At 39.3% G+C, this 24,874-nt stretch overlaps 4 protein-coding genes across 9 annotated transcripts in view; 2 read left to right on the top strand and 2 right to left on the bottom strand.

Moving 5' to 3' along the window:
* TRIP4 (thyroid hormone receptor interactor 4) overlaps positions 1-5,442 on the bottom strand; it is a 63,583-nt gene extending 58,141 nt beyond the window's left edge. For 4 of the 5 annotated variants that reach the window (XR_014148128.1, XM_006734860.3, XM_081829554.1 and 1 more), the window contains exons 1-3: positions 5,285-5,442; positions 1,315-1,484; positions 522-655 (exon numbers count right to left, since the gene is read on the bottom strand). Coding sequence is in view for 4 of the 5 variants with exons in the window: in XM_006734860.3 (XP_006734923.2) it covers positions 522-655; positions 1,315-1,484; positions 5,285-5,385 (405 nt within the window). In the remaining variant the exon portion in view is untranslated. Of the gene's footprint in view, positions 1-521; positions 656-1,314; positions 1,485-5,275 lie in introns of all 5 variants that reach the window. The other variant, XM_081829555.1, reaches the window with a different exon arrangement.
* CSNK1G1 (casein kinase 1 gamma 1) overlaps positions 1-24,874 on the top strand; it is a 269,186-nt gene that overhangs the window by 82,171 nt on the left and 162,141 nt on the right. The window lies entirely within an intron of this gene.
* The window catches only part of LOC102731775 (estrogen receptor-like), a 464,527-nt gene that overhangs the window by 420,530 nt on the left and 19,123 nt on the right, over positions 1-24,874 (bottom strand). The gene's annotated exons all lie outside the window — the stretch shown is intronic.
* Positions 10,393-23,950, top strand: PCLAF (PCNA clamp associated factor). Of its 2 annotated transcripts, XM_081829594.1 has the most exons (5): positions 10,393-10,552; positions 10,863-10,943; positions 16,062-16,224; positions 21,764-21,801; positions 22,949-23,950. In XM_081829594.1, exons 1-4 carry the CDS (start codon positions 10,507-10,509, stop codon positions 21,774-21,776), a joined length of 303 nt encoding a protein of 100 aa, XP_081685720.1. In that variant the 5' UTR covers positions 10,393-10,506; the 3' UTR covers positions 21,777-21,801; positions 22,949-23,950. The 2 variants fall into 2 exon arrangements, with proteins under 2 accessions (XP_081685720.1, XP_006734924.1); XM_006734861.2 differs by lacking the exon at positions 21,764-21,801 and having other exon boundaries at positions 10,394-10,552.

Below are 24,874 nucleotides of genomic sequence, written 5' to 3'. Positions count from 1 at the left end.
CACACATACAGAAAATACTGAAGTTGAAGTCCTGGTGACTTTCATTAAATATTTTCCATTTAGGGGCACCTGGGTGGCTCAATCAGTTAGGCATCTGCTGAGGTCAGCTCAGGTCATGATCTCCAGGTCCTGGGATCAAGCCCCACATCGGGCTCCTTGCTCAGCGGGGAGTCTGCTTGTCCCTCTCCCTCTGCCCCTCTCCGCTGCTTGTGCTATCTCTCTCAAATAAATAAATGAAATCTTTAAAAAATTATAAATAAATATTTTCCAATTATATATATCTCTTTCTCAATCTCATTTCTAACCAAGATGTCCTTATAATAACTATTTAATCAGTCTGCCAAAAAAATCTACCATATAGAAAGTAATATATCATCATCATCACTTTCTCTCCATAAAATTCATGCATTTGTTGAAAAATTGCCACTCTAGACCAATTTGTACACTTTGCTCTCTGAAATGTATCAGTCACCTCCCCTTTTTCGTAGAACTAGAAAAAGACTCATTCTATAAGCACTCACCTTGGCCAAATCAAAAGGTGTTTTGACCTCCCTAGTTGTGTCAGGTTCAGTAAATGCAGGAACTTCCTGTCTATTTCTTCCTTTCCGCCTACTCCTCTTTAGCTGGTCTCCTGATCTCTGCCCATCTAACATTTCTTTAAAAGAAAAAAAAATTATATACATATATATGTACATAGATTAATAATAGCAGGATTCATTGGTGAACTAATAGCTAATAAAGAGAAGATGACGCTTAATATTTAGAGTGAAGATATGAAGTCAGGCAGCTTTTTACATTAGCTTTTTCTCTCAAACCAGAATTATATTTAAGCCATAATTTTCAAGATAGTAGATGATAAAGACTACTGGCTACGATTAAAATGGTAAATTAAAATCTAATATTTTAGATTGTATAATAATAATGACTTAGGTTATTTAGCTTGGTGTTTATCTTTTGTATCTTTTAACTAAATAGTTACTTCTAAATGCTATTCATACTAGAATTGGTCAACATTTACTTTCATCCAGGTATATATATAACTGAAAAGTGTTTTTTTTAATCCATGGATAAATTTTTCAAACTATTCTGAAACCACATTTGTATCTGCAAACAAGCATTTTGTGGTATTTTCAAAGTTCAGAAAAGTCTGAACTAAAACAATATTCTTTACAGTTTGAGTAGAACTGAGATAAAAATGTGTATACATTTGATTCTGCTTAAGTTAGCTGTGAGGAAATAGCAGTGACAGAAAATATCAGGTCCTATAAACCAGCCCATTTACCAATATTTCAACCCTCAATTATGTTAACTTACCATCTTTTTTGAAGGACTGTTGCAGAGCATCAGAACTCAACTCCTGATCATTCTTTTGCCATTTCATTATAAGCTCCTCTATGAATTGACCTTTTTTGTCCTCATTTCCCTGAAGGAGGTCAGTAACATATTCTCGTATCTCTTCAGCACTCTCAATTGACAAAACATACCTCAGGAAGCAAAAATATAAGTTGTTGAAACAAGACCTGCTTACACTATGTCTTTCAATAATCACAACAGAAATCAAGGTAGTACAAACCATTCGTTAATCCGTTAAAGTGGATTGTGCCAAATTCTATGCTAGATGTTAGGGATATAAGTTTGATTAGGACAAAAATCCTGACCTCAAGTAGTTCATAATCTAACCTTCATATAATCTTGTTAGAAGATCAGAATTAATGTTTTGAAGATAGGCTTTTGGAGCTGTCCTTAACATAGGAATATTTTCTCTAACTACATATCTGCAGTCATTTTATTTTCCTAAGAATACAAATGACTCAATCTTTATACTACAAAACCTAAAATTTCTTTTTTGCTAAAAATATGAGTATATATGACAGTCTAACCAGTTATTGATTTAATATTCTCAAAAATTATAATTAGGGCAGTTGGCTGGCTCAGTCGGTAGAGCATTCGACTCTTAATCTTGGGGTTGAGATCGAGCTCCACGTTGGGTGTAGAGATTACTTCAAAAAAAATAAAATCTTTAAAAAAAATTACAAAAAAAGATTAGTATCACATTAGAATAAGCAGATCTATTTTAAGGAAATGTATATAGGGTTCCTAGAAATGAAATGAGCTAATAGTTCAACAAGTCAGTATAACTTTTCTAAAAATGGACAGGCCCATATATTTGAAGTGCCTTAAAAATAATCCAGTAATTCCATTTATAGGACTCTACAGGAAATTTTATGCAAAAAGTTGATTGCATCACTATTTGAATTAATGAAAAACTAGAAGCTACTTAAAACATCCACTGAGGGGCGCCTGGGTGGCTCAGTTGGTTAAGCGACTGCCTTCGGCTCAGGTCATGATCCTGGAGTCCCTGGATCGAGTCCTGCATCGGGCTCCCTGCTCGGCGGGGAGTCTGCTTCTCCCTCTGACCCTCCTCCCTCTCATGCTCTCTGTCTCTCATTCTCTCTGTCTCAGATAAATAAATAAAATCTTTAAAAAAAAATAAAAAATAAAAAATAAAAAAATAATAAAACATCCACTGATGGGAAAGACTAATGAATTCAAGTTTTTGGACTTTACAAAATGTGATATGCCACTACTAAAAGTGAAACTTATGAATAATTATTATTGACCTGAAAAAATTGCTTTCATATAATGGTAAGTGAAATAACAGGATAGAATGTAGAGTATATGAGAGCAATAACAATTGCTAAAAGAAATGTGTATATCCATATACTTATGTGTAGAAAAAAGGCCAGAAGCTTATATACTAAAATGATTACCACTGAGTGGTATGATTAAAGAGAGTTTATTTTATTTTTTCCTCTAAGATGAATATGTTTTGAAAATAAATTATAATACGCATAGGAAAAACACTAAGAGACAAACAATGATTACCTCCGGGTTGTGGTATTATGGTAATTTTAGTTTCCTCCTCTATCTTTTTCTGATTTTTTTAGGTTTCTACAGTGATTGTTATACCAAGGAAAGAAAGAATTGAAAAAATAACTTGTAAATTAACTTATCAGACCATGAAAGCATTATAAGATCTGAATAAACTGTAATTCAGACACACTGGTATTGGATACAAGAAAAATTATAATAATGCTACATTCCTTTAAATTAAAACAAAATCATGTGATTGTACCATCACTAGGGTTTTTTCCTAACATGGTGGTATATTTGCAGAGTTATGATCTATAGGTGAATAAACCTGTGCCTTTGGGCCTCATTAAGAGCATCTTCTAATCCATCATAGATTAAAAAGACACAACTATATTTCAGGACTTTTACAGTTTAATCAACTTGATGCCCAAACTTAGCAGCCCCCATCAAAAGATTAATTGCTACCAAGTTCTCACAGAAGGAACTGCAAGGAACCTCAGGGGATCATTTAACTGTGGAGTATTCAAACCACTAGGGAAGTATTTAAAGAGTTCCAGAAACATTTGAATAAATGTTATTTTAACTATTTAACAAAGGATAATAAGGAACAGCATACATCCAAATGTGTTATATGCAAAATCTTATGAAAATAGGGTCATCCAAAACATGAGCTAAGGCAGATTGTAACAAAGTTTATTTTGCTAATCCTGGGTACACATCTTAATGTTCCATAAATGTATCACTGATTAGGACCGTAGTAGTTCCGTGCTGTTTGTAAAAATTCAGGCCACTCATGCCAAATTTTTCAAGTTAGAACACTTCCATAGTACTAATTTTCAATTAATTACCAGGCAAAGCACAGCAAATTTACACAAAAAATGCTTTGATCATGGCATCATGGCCTGTTGAGCAATAACTAGTAAAAACCTAAAAGTCAAATTAGTTCAAATAGCATTATATTATAGGTAGCTTCAGTGTTTTTTTCAGTTTTGAACAATTTCGTAGAACTTATATTTATGAGTAAAAAAAATGCAAGCAGGTATTTATCCATACTTAGTGCTTCAACTATAAAACTTAAATTTCTGATCACCGTTCTTTAAAGGGTGTGGGTACTGAGACGGAAAAGACTGCATCTAACCATACTGCATTGTTGATCCATCAAAAGTAGCCTCAATCTTTGTGGGTTTTTTGTTTTTTTTTTTAACTGAGTGACTTTTTTTCTGTTTGGTATCTTTACGAAGTCTCATTATCTCATTTTACAGCATTCCACTGCTTTAAAAAAAATGTCTGAAAACTACTTAATCTGTTCTTGCCTTCAAACAAGGATAAAGATAAGCCATACGATTTGGCAGGGTTTTGGGGTTTTTTTTAATAGTTTATTCCAATGTTTAAAACAAAAACCTTTAAAACAGACTTAATTCTCTCCTTGCCAACAAGTCTGTTTTCTCCAAACTCAGAAACTCATTTCCTACAAAAGCCCTAGAAATGGCAACTTAGGTTTCACCATCTATGTACAAGGAATCAAATCAAGAAACACTTTGAGGTTCTTTGATCGAGTCCAATTTTTGTAGAAGTTTTCCCCTCGCCAGAATACTGCGCTTCCACCTACCCACCCTTTAGTTCTCAGGTTAAAGTCATCCCTTGAGGGAAACCTTCAAAGTTTCTCAAATCTTAGTGGGAGATCTTTACTCCGTGCTCCCACAACACCTTACATTTCCCCACTCATCAACCAGGCAGAACCCAATGGTCTCAGTCGTCTTTGTTGCCCCAGCACCAGTTATGTAGCGCAACAAACATGATAAATCAATTGAAAGCAAATCCTAAATTATGTCACCATCTCCACTTCATAAGAATTATAAAGTATTAAAGATAAGCCCTGCTAATTTTTCATTTTATAGACACGGAAACTAAGGTGTAGAGAGGGAAATTAAAATGCCCAAGGTTCCAAAACTGGTAAATGACAACAGAAAATAGAAAATGGGACTCCTCAGTCAGGAGCTATTTACACCTTACCACCGCAGCGTCAATTTAAAGTCCAGGTCTTATTTGACACAACCCAGATCCGGTAAACTAAAATGCTCAGAGCAAGGGATTTCTGGGGGGAAAAATTTTTGGCTTGCCCCTTCTCTCCAGAATTTATAAGGAAACTGGCTCCCGGGACAGTCTTAAGATGTCTAATTATCAGAGATCTGGCGTTTTTCTAAGAAAAAAGTCCCCACCGGCCGATTGTGTAGCCTGACACACTATTCCAGAGCTAAACTGTAAGGCCGGAGGTCAAAATTCGGCGCCTAGAACCCTTTTATCGTATTTCTTCACTCTCATCAACTTTTTAGTCCTCCCCGCTTCCCCTTTCGCTTAGTCAGTGCACATCCCAGAGCTCCTTCCCGCCTGGGACCCGAACCGGTCTCACTGCATGATCTCCTCGCTGACATCCAGGCCGAAAGTTTTCCGCAACTGCTGGGTGCACCAGCCCACCAGCTGCTCCCGGGACACCGCCCCAGCCACCGCCATTTTTCCCAGCCGGAACCAGCTGGGCTCCAACAGCCCCACGTCCTGCGCCGGACTAGTCCCCTTCGCAACACCGACCTAGCTCGCGCGGGTTCCGCCAGCCTGCACGGCCCCTCGCGGTGGCACCGCCCCCAGCACAGATCCCTCCCACCCCTGCCGCCTCCTCTTTCCCGCTTCCCGACATTGTTTACACTGGTACCAGAGCTCATCTGCGCGTGATTCTTCTAAATCGTTAGATGTAGGGCTTAAGAATCGGGAATTCTGCTGAGAAGACCGTACAAATACCTGTAACAACTACAGTCGAGGAAAAAATAAAACTCTTAATCTGAGAGGCCAGCCTTTAAATTATTCTGGTTTTATGTAAAACATTTAAAATAGCACTTGCGGGCGCCTGGGTGGCTCAGTCGTTAAGCGGCTGCCTTCGGCCCAGGTCGTGATCCCGGAGTCATGGGATCGAGCCCGACGTCGGGCTCCCTGCTCCGCGGGAAGCCTGCTTCTCCCTCTCCCACTCCCCCTGTTTGTGTTCCCTCTCTCGCTGTGTCTCTCTCTGTCAAATAAATAAATAAAATATTTTTTAAAAATTTTAAAAGGGCGCCTGGGTGGCTCAGTTGGTTAAGCGACTGCCTTTGGCTCAGGTCATGATCCTGGAGTCCCTGGATCAAGTCCCTCATCGGGCTCCCTGCTTGGCAGGGAGTCTGCTTCTCCCTCTGACCCTAACCCCTCTCATGTGCTCGCTCTCATTCTCTCTCTCAAATAAATAAATAAAATCTTTAAAAAATAAAAAATAAAAAATAAAATAAAAAAATAAAATAGCACTTGCAAGCTAGAGTAACCACTGTGAGGATTTGCTTTGGTGGACCACCTAGATTCTTAACTGCTAAAACCTCTTTCTATTAAATTCTTTTTAAGCCAGGTCTTTTCTGGGGAGGCCAAGATAACCCAGGAAGCTTGGGGGGAGGGGGGAAAGAGCTCTAATAAAAAAAAAGGTGCTGGGATTTGGCTTTTAAGAACTTCCACATAAATTCTCTGTAGTGATTTTTTTTTAATTTATATAATACTTTTTTTCTGCCAACAATTGTCCTTTTTAAAGTTTTTAATTTAAATCCCAGTTAATGTACAGTGTAATATTAGTTTCAGATGTATAATATAGTGATTCAACACTTCCATGTAACACCTGGTGCTCATCACAAGTGCCTTTAATCCCCACCACTGATTTAAGCCATCCCCCATCCTGCAGTGATTTTTATTTTTTATTTTCTTAAAGGTTTATTTATTTATTTTGAGAGAGAGAGAACAAGGGGGAGGGGCAGAGGGAGAGAAAATCTCAAGCACACTCCCCACTGAGCCAGGAACTGGATGCCAAGGTGGGGCTCAATCTCACGACCTGAGATCATGACCTGAGCCAAAATCGAGTCAGACTCTTAACCGGTTAATGGACTGAGCCACCCAGGCGCCCCTTGCAGTGATTTTTATTTATTTTTATTTTTATTATTATTATTTTTAGATTTTATTTATTTATTTGAGAGAGAGTGAGCGAGAGAAAGCATGAGCGGAGGGAGCGGCAGAGGGAGAAACAGGCTCCTGGATGAGCAGAGAGGGAGCCCCAGGAGGGGCTGGATCCCAAGACCCTCGGATCACTCAGTGGAAGGCAGCCGCTTAACCGACTGAGCCACCCAGGTGCCCCCTTTGCAGTGATTTTTTAAAAGTCAAAGATATTTCAACCCGAGAAGCCAGACTTATATGTGTTTCACTACTCCCTACTCCACTGGGACAATGGACTGGGGAGAATTAGCCAGACTATTCTGGAGAGCTTAATATCCTCTGATATATCTCATCAATAAAATTTTTTAAAGATTTTATTTTTTAAGTTCTCTCTACACCCAATGTGGGGCTCAAAATCACAACCCTGATAATCAGGAGTTGTGCTCCACTGTCTGAGCCTGCCCGGCGCCCCCATCAGTAAATTTAATTGGCTGACTTCCTGTTAAAGGTATAGGTTCTTCATTCCCATTAGGCTGTGTAAACTAAGCAATTACATTAATTGGATCCTGCTTCACTTTTTTATGCTAATGTTTTCATTGACATAAATAATCAAAATCATATAAATATATTGATTTACATTGGGTATAGATTGTCTTTGTTATTAATTTGGAAAATATATGATTTTCTAGCTTAAAAAAAAACCCTTAAATACTCTGAATTTTCATTAATAGTGAGTACAAATTTGGTTTCTTCTTAAAAATCTATTTTCATATTAATATAACATACCCAAATTGTTTACCTGTTTGTGTCTGTTCAGTTCCAACAATTAAATGTTAACTTCCAGGGATGCCTGCGTGGCTCAACCGGTTAAGCAACTGCCTTCAGCTGGGGTCGTGATCCCAGGATCTGGGATCGAGCCCCACATCAGGCTCCTTGCTCAGTGGGGAGCCTGCTTCTCTCTCTGCATGTTGCTCCCCCTGCTTGTTCTCTCTCTCTCTTCTCTCCTCTGACAAATAGATAAAATCTTTAAAAAATAAATAAATAAATAAATAAATGTCAACTTCTTGAACACAGAGACTATGACAAGATTGTTTTTATAATAGGACTTAGTACATCATATAAATTATGACAAAATTATTAGGTCCTCAAGAATAAAGTATTCCTAAAAAAAAGGATCAAGTATTCTTTTTATATAAAGCATATGTTAATGATTGTAATCTCCAGTTTGTAATATATGTAATGTAATATAATGCCATTTATAGTCATTATCATCTATTAAAATGCACTTCTGCCTGAGCAAAGCAAGCGCACCTATTTAACATGACTTAAAGATATTCTTTTGTATAAATTTAGGCAGATATTTCATACATATGTACTACAACTTTTCATAATGCCCTAGGCCTTTGAAATTTTCAAGTTCACACCACACAATCCTCTGTGTTTTACTTAATTAAAGGAGAAGCACTTCCTCAAAGCAAACATTTAAATTAAGAATTTTTGCTAGACATCGGGGCTCCTGGGTGGCTCAGTCGTTGGGTGTCTGCCTTCGGCTCAGGTCATGACCCCAGGGTCCTGGGATTGAGCCCCGCATCGGGCTCCCTGCTTGGCGGAAAGCCTGCTTCTCCCTCTCCCACTCCCCCTGCTTGTGTTCCCTCTCTTGCTGTGTCTCTCACTGTCAAATAAATAAATAAAATCTTCAAAAAAATTAAAAAAGAAAAAGAATTTTTTCTAGACATCACTGCTTGTTTCCCAACTTTTTAACCTTAATATGCATTCTTCTCCATTATTAAAAGACAAACATACAAGCGCAGCTATAGTAATAGACTGCTCCTGCGTGCAAAGGTATATTTACAATTCTTCCTAGCCATTTACTTGGCATATGAGCTAAGAGAAAAGACCGGCAGATTCTCTATGCTGTTCTAATCTCCACAGGAATCTGGGATATGAGTTTGAATTAAGTAATTCAGGCCTTTGTAGAAGCCACTTTAACTGAAAAGGAAATAATGTGTACTGAAGAACGATTGTGTATTGAGAGGGGCATGATAACAAAGAAGAAAGGAATACCCTGGGGCTTGTTGATTTTTCTGATAGGAATTCTACTGTAGACTCCAAGTGTTAGACAAAGCTACAGGTAATTTCCAATACATTTCCTGCTATTATAATGTAATTAATAGAATTATAATACAATTAATATAATTATAATATAATATATAATTTCACTCGTTGTCTAGATTCTTTAATCTTTTTTTTCAAGATCCTTTAATTCCAAAACAAAAAGTAGTTGTTGATTCTACTGAAGTACTTAGTAGCCTATTTTCCGAAAGTTCAAGCATAATTTACAGGAGAGAATCAATGCCCTGCTTACACTTTCAGGACTGCCTTTCAAGTGAGCATTTAACAAAATACATCCCAAGGCAAGCTCATCTGATCATGTGTTTTTTTTTTTTTAATATTTTATTTATTTATTTGACAGAGAGAGACACAGCGAGAGAGGGAACACAAGCAGGGGGAGTGGGAGAGGGAGAAGCAGGCTTCCCGCAGAGCAGGGAGCCCGATGCAGGGCTCGATCCCAGGACCCTGAGATCATGACCTGAGCCGAAGGCAGACGCTTAACGACTGAGCCACCCAGGCGCCCCCTGATCATGTTTTATGCATGGTTTTCAGAGAGTGAAAATCACTCCCTGGGAGGATTTTGAGTAATTAGAAGATAGGCATAGGGATAGAAAATAGTTGTGAGCTCCTGTTCTAGCGTTATAATCACTGGGTGTCAGGGATATACCCTTAGCACATCTGGCATTTTTTTTTTTAAAGATTTTATTTTTAAGTAATCTCTATATCCAAGGTGGGGCTCAAATCCACAACCCCAAGATCAAGAGTTGCATGCTCCACTGACTGAGCCAGCCAGGCACCCTGACATTTGGCATATTTTGAAGGAACTCTGAGACCATATAGATCTCAGGAAGACCTTTCATTAATTTATTCCTTTTTATGTGTGTATGTATAAACAATCCACTCAGTTTTTCCTTTAGTTTCACACCATACTAAAAACGTAGAAAAGCCTTGTAAATAAATTATCTTCCTTTTCTAACATTCCATAGAATTGTTTTGTTATGCATCCTGTGGAGAGAGTTTATCTGAGGTTTAAAAAAAAAAAATTCTTTTTTCTGATTTGCATTTAAAAATCTGCTTCATTTCAAGTTTCTTTTCCTGGAGTCAATCATTATGGATTTAATCCTGGGGTAACTTTTGAAGGAATGTTGTAATTCGCTGTCTTTCCTGGGTTTTCTTTTCTAAGCAAGCCCATTTTCCTAACTCTTAATCTTAGCACTCACTCTTGGGGCATCCCAGGAAAGAGCCTTGGTACCGCCCACTTGGGGCGGGTACGAATCACAAGCTTCTGCAAAGCTGATGGACGGGACGGTACTGAGTCTCGCCTCGCCGCTGTCATCGCTGGACAACGGCGATTGGTTGTGGGGGGACGGCGCGGAACCAATGGGAGCGGCTTCCCTGGAGAGCCCGAGGAGCGCGCGGGAAAGAGACCAATATAAACTGTGGCGGGAGATTCGTTTTTCGAGTCCTTGTGCAGTTAAACACCCGCGGTTGGGAAGTCATTTGATTGCTCTCATCTCCTCGAGTTTGAACATGGTGCGGACGAAAGCGGACAGTGTCCCAGGCACCTACAGAAAAGGTGAGGTAGTTGGGCACGGCAGTGGAGGGCAGGGGGTTCTCCGGGCAGCCCCGCTACCGGCGGGAGAGGCCAGGGCTCTCCACCGCCCTGTGAGCCAGACTGGTCCAGCAGCTCTGGAAGCCGCGGCCTGGCCCGTTTACCAGGAGGAAGGAGCGGCGCGGACAGGGGAGGGTTGTCGGGCTGTTCTGGATCGCGGGGCTCTCCTCTCCAAGCGGCGGGGTCGGAGACTGTGGTGAGAACGTGGTTCTGAGAGACTCAGCGTCGGAACCTTACTGCCCTGTTTTGAATGCTCTCTTCTGCCTCTCCGCAGTGGTGGCTTCGCGAGCCCCCAGGAAGGTGCTTGGTTCCTCCACTTCTGCCACTAATTCCACATCGCTTTCGTCAAGGAAAGGTAAAAAGCGCCCCTGCAACTCCTGGAGGAATCTTCTCAAAGGGGATCAGGCCTTACACCACAGTTCTCCTGACCTGCAAGCCTCCTGACCCACTCTGGAATTTATTTTCCTGAGATCCTCACACTTGAATTTCTTCCTTGCCCTCGGATATAATGAGAGGACCTTGGCCTCTCGGCCGGTTGGGGTAAAGGTGGGGGTAGTAAGGAAAAGAATCTCCAACCTCGGGGTTAGGGACAGACACAGTTTATCTTCAAACTCTTTTTCTTTTCTAGTTCGGCATTTTTATTTTTAATATCGGCAGATGGCTTTTTCCTGCAAGAGGCTATTTAAGCTCACCTTCACTAGATTAAGAATTGGGACCATAGTTGACAGTGCTAATCACGTTGTCTTCTTTTTTTTTATTTTTTTATTTTTTTAAAAGATTTTATTTATTTATTTTTTAGAAAGCGAGCGAGAGAGAAACAGCATGAGAGGGGAGAGGGTCAGAGGGAGAAGCAGGCTCCCCGCCGAGCGGGGAGCCCGATGTGGGACTCGATCCCAGGACCTTGGGATCATGACCTGAACCGAAGGCAGACGCTTAACCATCTGAGCCACCCAGGCGCCCGTCTTCTTTTTTTTTAAAAAGATTTTATTTATTTATTTGAGAGAGAGAATGAGAGACAGCACGAGAGGGAGGGGGGTCAGAGGGAGAAGCAAACTCCCCGCTGAGCGGGGACCGATGTGGGACTCCATCCTGGATCATGACCGAAGCCAAAGTCTTAACCAACTGAGCCATCCAGGCACCCTCACGTTGTCTTCTTAGTGTAAAAGTTTTTGTTTTCATTTCTGCATGTATTTTTGGTTTTTTGTTTGTTTTTTAGCATGGTGTGTGTGTGTGTTTTCCAACTATGCAGTTCCTAATACTGCTTTTGGGACATTAGAAGGGAAAACTTGGCTGATGAAATAGCTTCACACTGCTCCTGTGCAAGGAGAGGTTGAGAAAATACCGTGCCATCTGGTGCTTTATTCCACTCCTAGGAAGTTGAGTAGTTAGGAAGATTAATTCCACAAGGCCTAATTAAGAACGTACAGGGGAGCACAGTGAAGAACTTCGTGGGTTCTTTTTTTTTTTTTAAGATTTTATTTATTTAGGGTGCCTGGGTGGCTCAGTTGGTTAAGCGACTGCCTTCGGCTCAGGTCATGATCCTGGAGTCCCTGGATCGAGTCCCGCATCGGGCTCCCTGCTCGGCGGGGAGCCTGCTTCTGCCTCTGACCCTCCCCCCTCTCATGTGCTCGCTCTCTCTCATTCTCTCTGTCTCAAATAAATAAATAAAATCTTTATAAAAAAAAGATTTTTTTTTTTTAAGATTTTTATTTATTGGGGCGCCTGGGTAGCTCAGTCGGTTAAGCGTCTGCTTTATAAAAAAAAGATTTTATTTATTTATTTGACAGAGAGATAGCAAGAGCAGGAACACAAGCAGGGGGAGTGGGAGAGGGAGAAGCAGGCTTCCTGCTGAGCAGGGAGCCCGATGGGGGGCTCGATCCCAGGCCCCTGGGATCATGACCTGAGCCGAAGGCAGACGCTTAACGACTGAGGTACCCAGGCGTCCCAAACTTCATGGGTTCTTAAGTTAACTTAAACTTACCCCTGTTCTAAATATTTCATTAGAACATATTTACTGATTTACTCTCTTTAGATAAAAAGGAGCTGTAGGTCAAAAGTTTTGAAAGGTGATTAATTTATTGAGGATATTCTATACCCTTTACCACTAAATTACAATTAGGGCCACATGCCATTGTCTAGTCCACTGTTGAATTACCAGAGCCAACTGGATAAGCCCTTAATGAACATATGTTGGCCAAATGCACTTCTTTTTTTTTTTTTTTAAGATTTTATTTCTTTATTTGACAGTGAGATAGATAGAGCACAAAGAGGCAGATCGGCAGGGAGAGGGAGAAGCAGGCTGTCCACTGAGCAGGGAGCCCGACGCGAGACTTGATTCCAGGACCCTGGGATCATGACCCGAGCCGAAGGCAGCCGCTCAACTGACTGAGCCACCCAGGCACCTCCAAATGCACCTCTTAAGCCATTTTACAGATCTCTATTTTTTTGTAAGTAAGCTCTTTGCCTAACAAGGGGCTTGAACTCAGGACCCTAAGATCAAGAGTCTCATGCTCTACGCAGTGAGCCAGCCAGGTGCCCCTGCAGATCTCTATTGTTTTCTTTTCTTTTCTTTTTTTTAAGATTTTATTTTTAAGTAATCTCTGCACCCAACATGGGGCTCAAAATCACAACCCTGAGATCAAGAGCATGCTTCACCAACTGAGCCAGGCAGGCACCCACAGATCTCTATTTTTAATCAACTGTATGAAATTGATAATAACCTCATTTTAAGTGATGAGGACATTTAAGCTCAGGTTACATACCTTGGTAAAAGTTACACAATTAAGGAGTGCCTGGGTGGCTCAGCCGTTAAGCGTCTGCCTTCGGCTCAGGTCATGATCCCAGAGTCCTGGGATGGAGCCTGCTCCGCAGGAGGCCTGCTTCTCCCTCTTACACTCCCCCTGCTTGTGTTCTCTTTCTCACTGTGTCTCTCTCTGTCAAATAAATAAATAAAATCTTAAAAAAAAAGTCACAAAATTAAATCAGAGCTAGGTTTGAATTTTTTTTTTTAAGATTTTTATTTATTGGGGCGCCTGGGTAGCTCAGTCGGTTAAGCGTCTGCCTTCGGCTCAGGTCATGATCCCAGGGTCCTGGGATGAGCCCCGCGTCGGGCTCCCTGCTCCGCGGGAAGCCTGCTTCTCCCTCTCCCACTCCCCCTGCTTGTGTTCCCTCTGTCGCTGTCTCTCTCTCTGTCAAATAAATAAATAAAATCTTTTTTAAAAAAAATTATTTATTTATTTATTTATTTGAGAGAGAGACAGAGAGAGCACCATCAGGGGGAGGGGCAGAGAGAGAGGGACGCCCTGCCAAGCAAGGACCCTGAGATCATGACCTGAGCCAAAGTCAGACCCTTAAGCAACTGAGCCACCCAGGCACTCCGAGCTGGGTTTGAATTCTGTGCTGAGCTATAGGTTGCTGCCATACACTTTCTTCTTTCTTTCTTTCTTTTCTTTTTTTCTTTCCTTTCTTTCTTTGTTTCACAGAGAGCGAGCACAAGCAGGGGGAGTGGCAAAGGAAGAGGGAGAAGCAGGCTCTCTGCTGAGCAGGGAGCCGGATGGGAGGCTCAATCCCAGAACCCTGGGATCATGACCTGAGCCAAAGGCAGACGTTTAATGGACTGAGCCACCCAGGCGCCCCCTACACTTTCTAAGTAGTCAAAGCATACCTATAAGTTTCCTTTTGGAAAATTATGAACCAAAGGATCACTATTATTTATTTATTTTTTAACATTTATTTATTTATTTTAGAGAGATTGAGGGGGAGGGGCAGAGGCAGAGGGAAACTCCAAGTAGACTCCATTGCTGAGTGTGATTGGACCCCACTCGATCTCACGAACATGAGATCACGACCTGAGCCAAAACTAAGAGTCATACCCTCAACTGACTGCTCCACCCAGGTGCCCCAGATCACTATTTTTTAAAAGCCACTTGTACTTTTAAAACTTCAGAGAGTGGGCGCCTGGGTGGCTCCTGGGATAGAGTCCCGCATCCGGCTCCCTGCTCAGTGGGGTGTCAGCTTCTCCGCCTGCTCAGGATTGTTCTCTCTTTATTTATTTATTTGACAGAGAGAGACACAGCGAGAGAGGGCACACAAGCAGGGGGAGTGGGAGAAGCAGGCTTCCTGCTGAGCAGGGAGCCCGATGCGGGACTCGATCCCAGGACACTGGGATCATGACCTGAGCGGAAGGCAGACGCTTAACGACTGAGCCACCCAGGTGCCCCTAAATAAAATCTTTAAAAAGAAAATAAAAAAGTTTCAGATAGTATATATGGAAGCAACTTTATAACAGGTAGTTTGTGACAAATGTGTTTAAAGCAAAAAATATGTAGTGGCTCAGTAATTTGCTCATCTTTGTATTCTAACCATTACTTCATAAAGAGGCAGAAATTTTCCCTCTATATTACTATTTTAAAATAAAAAAAATTATCAGAAATTGGGGCACCTGTTCGGCTCAGTTGGTAAAACATGCAACTCTTGATCTCAGGGTCATAAGTTTACCCAACGTGGGGTGTAGAGCTTACTTAAAAAAAAATCAGGAATTGGATTTACCTTATGAACTGAAAAGGAGCCGAGGGCTTTGAAAAGTGAAACCTAATTTTGTGGAAACTTTCACATTGCTGTATATTTTGCCTTTCACAGGTGTTTTTTTTTTTTAAGATTTTATTTATTTATTTGACATAGAGAGAGAGAGAGAACAAGTACGCAGAGAGGCAGGCAGAGGGAGAGGGAGAAGTAGGCTCTCCGCTGAGCAGGGAGCCCGATGCAGGACTGATCCCAGGAACCTGTGATCATGACCTGAGCCGAAGGCAGCCACCCAACCGGCTGAGCCACCCAGGTGCCCTCACAGGTGTTTTAAAAACCTTGTTAAGTAAAATTTTGGTGGTTTATACTATACCTCATATTAGGAAAAAATGTGTCAAAGTTTAGTATGACAATACATAAAACTATCTGAATAGCTCTGCTTCTGATTAAATTATGGAAAGTATTTTCCAGTTGTAAAAATTCTGTTAATTTTGTTTTCCTAGGACAAAGGATAACTCTAACAAAATATTATTATACATTGTATTATAATAATGTATAATATAATATTGACTGAATACAGCTTTATCATCTCACATTTTCTAATTATTTTAAGATGGATGTAATACTACTTAATACTCTGTAGATATAATGTTAAAAAATTGTTTCCCTTTAAGGAATGGCAGTTGTATCCTTGGTTCTTATTTATTTATTTATTTTTATTTTTTTAGATTTTATTTATTTATTTGACAGAGAGAGAGATAGCGAGAGCAGGAACACAAGCAGGGGGAGTGGGAGAGGGAGAAGCAGACTCCCTGCCGAGGAGGGAGCCTGATGTGGGACTCGATCCCAGGACCCTGGGATCATGACCTGAGCCGAGGCAGATGCTTAACGACTGAGCCACCCAGGTGCCCTCCTTGGTTCTTATTTAGTTCCATCTGTTTTTATTTTATAGTTGAAAATAAGTATGCAGGAGGGAATCCAGTTTGTGTGCGCCCAACTCCCAAGTGGCAAAAAGGAATCGGAGAATTCTTCAGGCTGTCTCCTAAAGATTCTGAAAAAGAGAATCGGATTCCTGAAGAGGCAGGAAGCAGTGGCTTAGGAAAAGCAAAAAGAAAGTAAGTTTTTATATTCTGGAATCTAAAGAAAATATTTATATTCTTGAAAGTAAAAGACAGGGATATTGAGTAACTTTAAAGTTTCTCCTTGAACGGATAAGAAAACACAAACCAGGGTTTTTTTTAAAACTTGTGCTAATGTTTTTCTAAGTCGCTCCTAAATTTCAAACATCAGTGAAAAGTATTATTTTTACTCATTTCAGTCACTCAAAGAGGATCAGTTCCCAATCAGATGCTAAGTGCTAAGTTATTAACCGTGAACTTCCTGTCTTTATTCTTTCATTTTTACTGTCTATTTTCTATACTTTTTTTCAAAAAAGCAATTTCTATGTTAGTTTATCCAGCATCAATTCTACTAACTCAACCCCTCAAAAAACTACTAGTTCAACCTCCACAAGAAATAAATAACCAATGTAGAAAAGTTGGAAAATATAGAAATCCCCATCACTTAGAAAACCAAAACACCATGGTGTGTTTTCTTTACAACTTCTCTAAAAATACCTAAAAATACTTCAAAAAAAAAAAGGTGGGAATACAACTGCACACATACAGAGTTCAGTGTACATACTTTTTTTAAACATTTGTTTATTTTAAAAAATTTTTGTTCATTTAATTTTTAGTAGGCTCCATGCCCAGCGGGGAGCCCAGTGTGGGGCTTGAATTCATGACCCTGAGATCAAGACCTTAGCTGAGATCCAGAGTGGGATGCTTAACTGACTGAGCCACCCAGGCACCCCCAGTGTACACACTTTATTTATTTATTTATTTATTGACAGAGAGAGACACAACGAGAGAGGGCACACAAGCAGTAGGAGTGGGAGAGGGAGAAGCAGGTTTCCCGCGGAGCAGGGAGCCCGACGTGGGGCTCCATCCCAGGACTCTGGGATCATGACCTGAGCCGAAGGCAGATGCTTAATGACTGAGCCACCCAGGCGCCCCTGCATAGTTTTTAAAGGAGATAAATAGAGAAGACTGGGTGGCTCAGTCAGTTAAGCGTCTGCCGTCCACTCAGGTCATGATCCCAGGGTCCTGGGATGGAATCCCTCATCGGGCTCCCAGGGAGCCTGCTTCTCCCTCTGCCTGCCACTCCCCCAGCTTGTACTCTCTCTCTCTCTGTCAAATAAATAAATAAAATCTTAAAAAAAAAAAAAGATATTTAAATCAGGATGCCTGGATGGCTCACTCAGTTAAGCATCTGCCTTCGGCTCGGGTCATGATCCCTAAGTCCTGAGATCAAGCCCTGTGTCAGATTCCCTCCTCAGACGGGAGCCTGCTTCTCCCTCTCCCTATGCTGCTCTTCCTGCTTGTGCTCTCTCACTCGCTCTGTCAAATAAATAAATAAATAAAATCTTTTTTTTTTTTAAGATTTTATTTATTTATTTGACAGATAGCAAGAGAGGGAACACAAGCAGGGAGAACGGGAGAGGGAGAAGCAGGCTTCCCCGAGGAGCAGGGAGCCCGATGCGGGGCTCGATCCCAGGACCCTGGGATCATGACCTGAGCTGAAGGCAGATGCTTAACAACTGAGCCACCCAGGCGCCCCTAAATAAAATCTTAAAAAAAAAAAAAGATAATTAAATCATGCTTTTTAAGCTCTTAATGTCAGAAATATGCTCATGATAAATACTAAGCAAAAATTCTGCATATAGAAGAACAGCTTTTATGGTGTAAAAACATGTATATAAACAGACCAAATATCAATAGTGATTATCTCTGGGTAAAAACCTCTCTTCATATTCATTTGTGCTACCAACTTTCAACAACAAACATCTAAGAATCAGGAAAAAAATAATGCCACTTGGAAAAAATAAAGGCATAGAAAACCTGCTTTTTAAAAAATAGATTTATAAGTAATAGGATCCAGGCTCTCTAAACAATTTTGAAGAATTGTGTTTCAAAGATAAATTATGTGACTGGAGGTATGGGGAATGGTGAGCATGGGTGGGCAGATGGTGCCATGTCACTGTCATTATGATGCCCCCTGGTTTGAGACCCTGCTAGTTACTTTGCCTGCACCAGCCAGGAGCCTATGATCCAACAGCACACCAAACAGCAAGTCTGACCCAAGACACAGTGGCCAACATGGGCAAGGGGCTGGTGGCCAGGCTCAGTCTGAGGCTGCTACTTCTGGCACTGCTCCTATCCACACAGATTTAGTCACACGTTCCTTTAGCCAGCACACCGGGTCCTCTGTTTGAACCCACAGTGTCCACTTGTGCCCTGCAGTCAGTGGCCATTCTCCTTGTGGTCTTGCTTGCCCTTCTACATCTCTACTGTTAAACAGATCCAGGCCAAAAAACATCTATTGTTAACTAACACATATTCTAAAGCCCAATCCATATGGTAACTAGAAGTCCAATGTGACAAGGAAAACACAGTCTTTATCAGATCTACTAATACCACTCTTTATTTTACTAACACAGAAAATGTGAGAGTCCCCAGTTGGACTGACTTACAGAGCATCTGAAGGATTTGACTAGATAATGAATGCCAATATTAAATCTGCTAGAGTTTCACATTCAAGACTGAAGAGAGAGACATTGAAAATTAATGATGTGATTAAATGTAGCTTAAGAAATATGGACACTTGAAACTCTTCCTTGATAATGATAATTTCACCTTGATCTAGAGAAAAGGGATTAGCTACGGAATGGAAATTGGGTTTTTACTTTGATTCATTAAATTTAGAAGGCCATAAAATGATTAGGTAATATAAAAAGCTTCCATTATTCTATTTATATGTACATTGGAAGGAACCACCAGGTGTTATTGTAAATCCTCTGTGTATTATTTCAGCAGTCCTATTTTAATGCTGATATACTCCACATAAAATTTTACATTGTTAAGTTTTCATTGTTCTCTTGGGAACTCTTTCCTCTGGGTCTTTGGAATTGATATTGCATGTGACTTTATGTAGTAATTGACATGTTCCAGGGCAATGATGTTTTATTGGAATCTACTACAAATCTAAGCATGAGTAATTTTTGCATATACACTTAAAAGTCAAATGACAGGTATTTCCTATCACTCATTCCCATCCAATAAGAATGCCAGATTCACTTAGTTAACTTGGATCACTTAACTTGATTCCAAAGATATGAAATGCTTTGATTTCAATCAATCTTAAAATACTGCCATTTATTTCTGCATTTGTTAAATAATTTTTATAACTTAAAAATTGCTGTTTTGAAGGCATATTTGACAAATACTGAAATTAAGATGCAAAGATATGAAGGAGGAAAAAATAATGTATATTAGGTATTTGGGGAAGTGAAGACAGGAGACTTGCCTAAATATATATATAAAATATATGTATATATTTTATTTTATTATTATTATTTTTAAATATTTTATTTATTTTTTCGACAGAGAGAGACACAACGAGAGAGGGAACACAAGCAGGGGGAGTGGGAGAGAGAGACGCAGGCTCTCCGCAGAGCAGGGACCCTGATGCGGGGCTCGATCCCAGGACCCCGGGATCATGACCTGAGCCGAAGGCAGACGCTTAACAACTGAGCCACCCAGGCGCCCCAAAATATATGTATATATTTTAAAGATTTTATTTATTTATTTGAGAGAGAGAGCCTGAGCAGGGGGAGGAGCAGAGGGAGAGGGACAAGCAGACTCTGTGCTGAGCGCAGAGCCCCATGTGGGGCTTGATCCCAAAACCCTGAGATCATGACCTGAGCCAAAATAAAAAGTCGGACGCTCACCCAACTGAGCCACCCAGGTGCCCCGAGACTTGCCTATATTAAATTCACAACTCTTTTGGGTCTTTCTGTGAATACATTTAAAAAAAAATTTATGAATCAGAAAAGCTACATTTGGAACACTTTCTATATCAGTATTTTTAGATAGTTAGAACCTGGTCCTAAACCTAGGTGTACTTGATTCTGGAAAGTAAAACTTTTACAACTGCCTTGATGTACAGAAAGTTTTCTAGAAATAGACAGTCCATGAAATTTTTGGTTCACATATTCACACACTGATGCTTACGTTTTATAGTATCCAATATGACCATAGTATGCTTAATAAGTCTTAAACCACTATTTGCCATCTTTAGAAACTTATAGGGAAACAACCAGACCCAACAGATCTCAAGCTATGTGGGGGATCTCTGGGTGTGAATGAACATTCCCTTTGCTTCATATCTGAACACTGTACATCTGTTTGGGATTGTATGTTGTGTTTGGAATTGATTTCCATTGAACACAAACTAAATAAAAATAAATGGCTGAAAGAGCATTTAAAACAAAATATTTGGGGGGCGCCTGGGTGACTCAGATGGTTAAGCGTCTGCCTTCGGCTCAGGTCATGGTCCCAGGGTCCTGGGATCAAGCCCTGCATCAAGCTCCCTGCTCAGCGGGAAGCCTGCTTCTCCCTCTCCCACTCCCCCTGCTTGTGTTCCCTCTCTCGCTGTGTATATCTCTGTCAAATAAATAAAATCTTAAACAAACAAACAAAATATTTGGATATATAAAATGATGCTTATGCATATAAAATTTTAACAATTCAATGCTGTTCATAAAATAATTTAATAAATGTTTATTGAGTGCCTACCATCCATGTTACAAGATATTTAAGTTTATTTATTTATTTTTAGCAATCCTTCCACCCAATGTGGGGCTTAAACTCACAATCCCAAGATCAAGAGTCACATGCTCTTCTGACTGAGCCAGCCAGGCATCCCTGTTATGAGATATCTAAAAGGAATGTCAAACTCTAGAGCAGTAACTAAATTTTAGATTTTGTTGCTATGTCACTATTACGATTTCTGCTTTCAATAAAAGTCAACAATAAATGGGATACATTTTTAGATAGAGCCTTTTAATAGACTTGCTTTCATGATCCTGTAAGTTTCTTCTAGCTCCCTGTCACTGTCTGGTACCATTCTTCCTTGTTCTTTCTCATTCTCATATAATAGGCTAATAGTCAATATTACCTCTAGAATATATTACAACCCTCTTGAATTATTTGTGACTTCCACGAAGGAAACAAAATATTTGGCAATATAGCCAAATATGGCTATACTATTGACCATTATTGATCATCCTAACAATAAAATATATATTACAGGCTTTCAATTATGTGGAGAAAGATTACATGTATATTTTCATAAAGAACTTTGATCCACGGTATAATAAAATTTGTGACATAAAACTAGGTAATAAAGGTTTATATTATTCCTTTAGACCCCCTTCTTAGATTTATCTTTGTTTAAGAAAGCTGTAATTACCTTTTTATTGATAGTAAATCAATAGATTTACTTTTGATAGTAGTTAATAAACTATCAGTTTATCAGAAGGACTTCTGCTATGAACTCTCTATAATCTGAAACATGGCTACTCCTACAGCTTTATTTTTCTCACAAAGGCAGGGTAAACTCCCTTCAGTTGCATGGGGGGGGGGATCAGAATCAAGAAAGATTGTCTACCTAAAACCTTGAATAGAGCTATGATACATAAATTACAGCAGGTCCTTGCAAAAAAGAAGCTTGGCTCATGATAGTGTTCATTTGTTAATTTGATTTAACTTCCAGGAAAATACAATGACGTCTTCTTGGTAATCTAATAGTAGGTAAGTCTATGATAATCTCATACCAAGTCAGAATACCTTTAACTTCCTTTTTTCACTACCTAACTCTGTAACTATTTAGGCTTATGGGATCTAATTTGAAAACTCCTTATTTTTTTTAAAGATTTTATTTATTTATTTGATAGAGAGAGAGCGCACAAGCAGGGATAGTAGGAGAGGGAGAAGCAGGTTCCCTGCTAAGCAGGGAGGCGGACTTGGGCTCAATCCCAGGACCCTAGGACCATGACCTGAGCTGAAGGCAGACGCTTAACTGACTGAGCCACCCAGGCGCCTCCAAAACAGCTTATTTTAGAATAGATTTCACAGATCTTCATCAACTCTAAAAAAAATTCTAATTTATGGTTAAGTTTTTCATAGACTTTTCTCTATAAAAAGCATAATGAGTACAAAATGGCTCTGGGGTAATGTAAATTGTTTTTCAAAAGCTACAACTACCTTGTACCAACTTAACCAATTTTGAGATTTTTCCAATTAGGTAATATGTTTATATGGTTCAAAAGGATATACAGTCAAATATGGCAACTTGCTATGTTTTCTTTGCTCAAATGGACTGGTTGATTTTTTTGCTTTTTAGTATCACAAAGTTCTTTTTTTTTTTTTAAGATTTTATTTATTTATTTATTTGTCAGAGAGAGAGAGGGAGGGAGGGAGCCCACGAGCAGGGGGAGCTGCAGGTAGAGGGAGAATCAGGCTCCATACTGATATGAGACTCGATCCCAGGAGCCTGGGATCATGACCTGGGCTGAAGGCAGAAGCTTAACTGACTGAGCCACCCAGGCATCCCTATTATCACAAAGTTCTTGCTGAAGGATTATACTCTTTATCAATCCACTTAATTGAAAGAAGATGCGATAGAAATAGAGATTCCCTTCTTAATAAAAATGGCAACATATCCTAAAGGAGAAACACTGATTTGATAAATTAACAGGCAAAATAGTTAAAGATTTTGTTGCTCTAGTACTTGGAATTTGTAGGTGTTTGCCAACTAATGAGTATAATTTTCTCTCATTTCTATTCACTTGACCAGACACATTGCGCTGTTAATGTTCATGATTTATATAGGTTTATAACTATTTTTTTTAATAGTCAATACTCCGGTGACTATTGAAGTTCTCTATTCTTTCCACAGAGCATGTCCTTTGCCACCTGATCACTCAGATGACGAAAAAGAATAGAACTTTCTTAATCCATCCTTGACTAATGTCTCCTGTTTATTATTCTAGGATGTAAATTTGCATAAATGTATTTGTTCCAATTAGCTTTGTTAAACAGGCATTTAATTTAAAAAAATGAGGCTTATATACTGTTACTCTAAAGCAAGTGATTATGATATTGGAGAATTTGTAAGATTAATTATGGTTACTTAGCTTAGTACTCAGTATAATGCAGTATTTGGTTTCTTTTACCTGTTGTTATTAAGCTTCTTGTTCTTGCTAAAAATTAATCATTGCATGGTGTTCTAATTACAAATCTGCTGTGTTTGAGATTTGCTTAGATCTTTGTACTGTTGCCATTTTTATTGGCATTTGATTATTGGAATGGTGCCATATTTTTGTTCCTTTCATTTGCTTTAAGAAGCAGAGTTAGATTTTTGCACATTAAAAAAATTCAGTATTAATTAAACTGAACCTATACCCTTTTCAAGAAAGAGGGCCAAAGATGCAATGTTGAAAAAATTTGGACGGCTATGTATCTTCTCCTTCAGGGCAATTTGGCCTGAAGATTTAAACAGTTGATAAAGCTTCTAACAACAATAAAACAGATAAAATTCTAGCACAGAATTAGACAAGAATATTTCATAGACTACATTAAAAGAGAGAAATTTTCCAAGAATATGCATTTGATTTAGTATCATAAAATATTACCCTTTGGGCCAGTAATTTTAAAGTTGGAAATCAATAAAACATGCCATAAATCCAGAGATCTGTCTAGAGTCTTTAGAGCTACCATTATATATTTTAAGATAACCAGGGGTATAATTGAAGGGGTGGGTATAATATAACTTAGTAACTGATATTCTTACTTTCTCATCACACTTTTTGCTTCCTGACCTCCTGTTGTCAAAATTAACCATGTTTTAACAAATATGTTTTTTCTGAACTTTGTTTTTAATAAATACTTATTTTCACAACAGACTGTCCATTTGTGTGCTTCCTGAGATTATATCCTACTAGATATTTCTATTTTTTCCTTACAAATACAAATCAGTGCATTGATCTGATTTTATCAATTTCTAAACTAAGTTCTGATGATTGCAGATTATATTTTTTGCTTTGTCTTTTAGAGATGGATATTAAACAGAATAGTTACTGAATTGAGAGCCGAGTTTTTATCCTAAGTACTTCCTTAATAATTAGGCTTCGTATTAAGGAGTAGCTCAAACCAACTCTATTAAAGTCAAGTTTTGATGGATCTGAAACCTGATTTGCTATTTCTCACTGATGGAAAGAGAAACTTTATGGTGCTGTGTCCAGTGAGGTCTAAGTCTGATATGTAATTGTTTCTAAAAAGTTTGACCTAAAGAACCTACAGTCTTTCCAAATATACAACATGATGATGCCTCACTTTAATTAGGCAGAGATTCCATGTAATCTGTTTCCTTGTCAAAGCTTTTGTAAAATATAGATTGGCAATTTAACCTCTTCTAAACATAGGGAAGTACAGACTCCCTTTTTTCCCCTGAAAACTGGATCAAAAACTAAAATTTATACATTAGGGGCACCTGGGTGGCTCAGTCGTTAAGCGTCTGCGTTCGGCTCAGGTCATGGTCCCAGGGTCCTAGGATCGAGCCCCACATCAGGCTCCCTGCTCTGCGGGAAGCCTGCTTCTCCCTCTCCCACTCCCCCTGCTTGTGTTCCCTCTCTCGCTGTGTCTCTCTCTGTCAAATAAATAAAATCTTTAAAAAAAATTAAAATAAAATTTATACATTAAAAAGATAATTAAACTTAAGTTTCTAATTTTGTACCCTTCCTCACAAAATTAATCTAGATTTCCTCTTTGAATGGATTATTCAAATTATTAATACTAATATTAAATTCCTGACCAATGAATAAAA

Source organism: Leptonychotes weddellii, chromosome 9 (assembly GCF_054177405.1).
Source record: "Leptonychotes weddellii isolate Sample4059 chromosome 9, ASM5417740v2, whole genome shotgun sequence".
Taxonomy (NCBI): domain Eukaryota; kingdom Metazoa; phylum Chordata; class Mammalia; order Carnivora; family Phocidae; genus Leptonychotes; species Leptonychotes weddellii.
The sequence above is the reverse complement of the archived record's forward strand: the minus strand, read 5'-3'. Positions and strand labels throughout refer to the sequence as shown.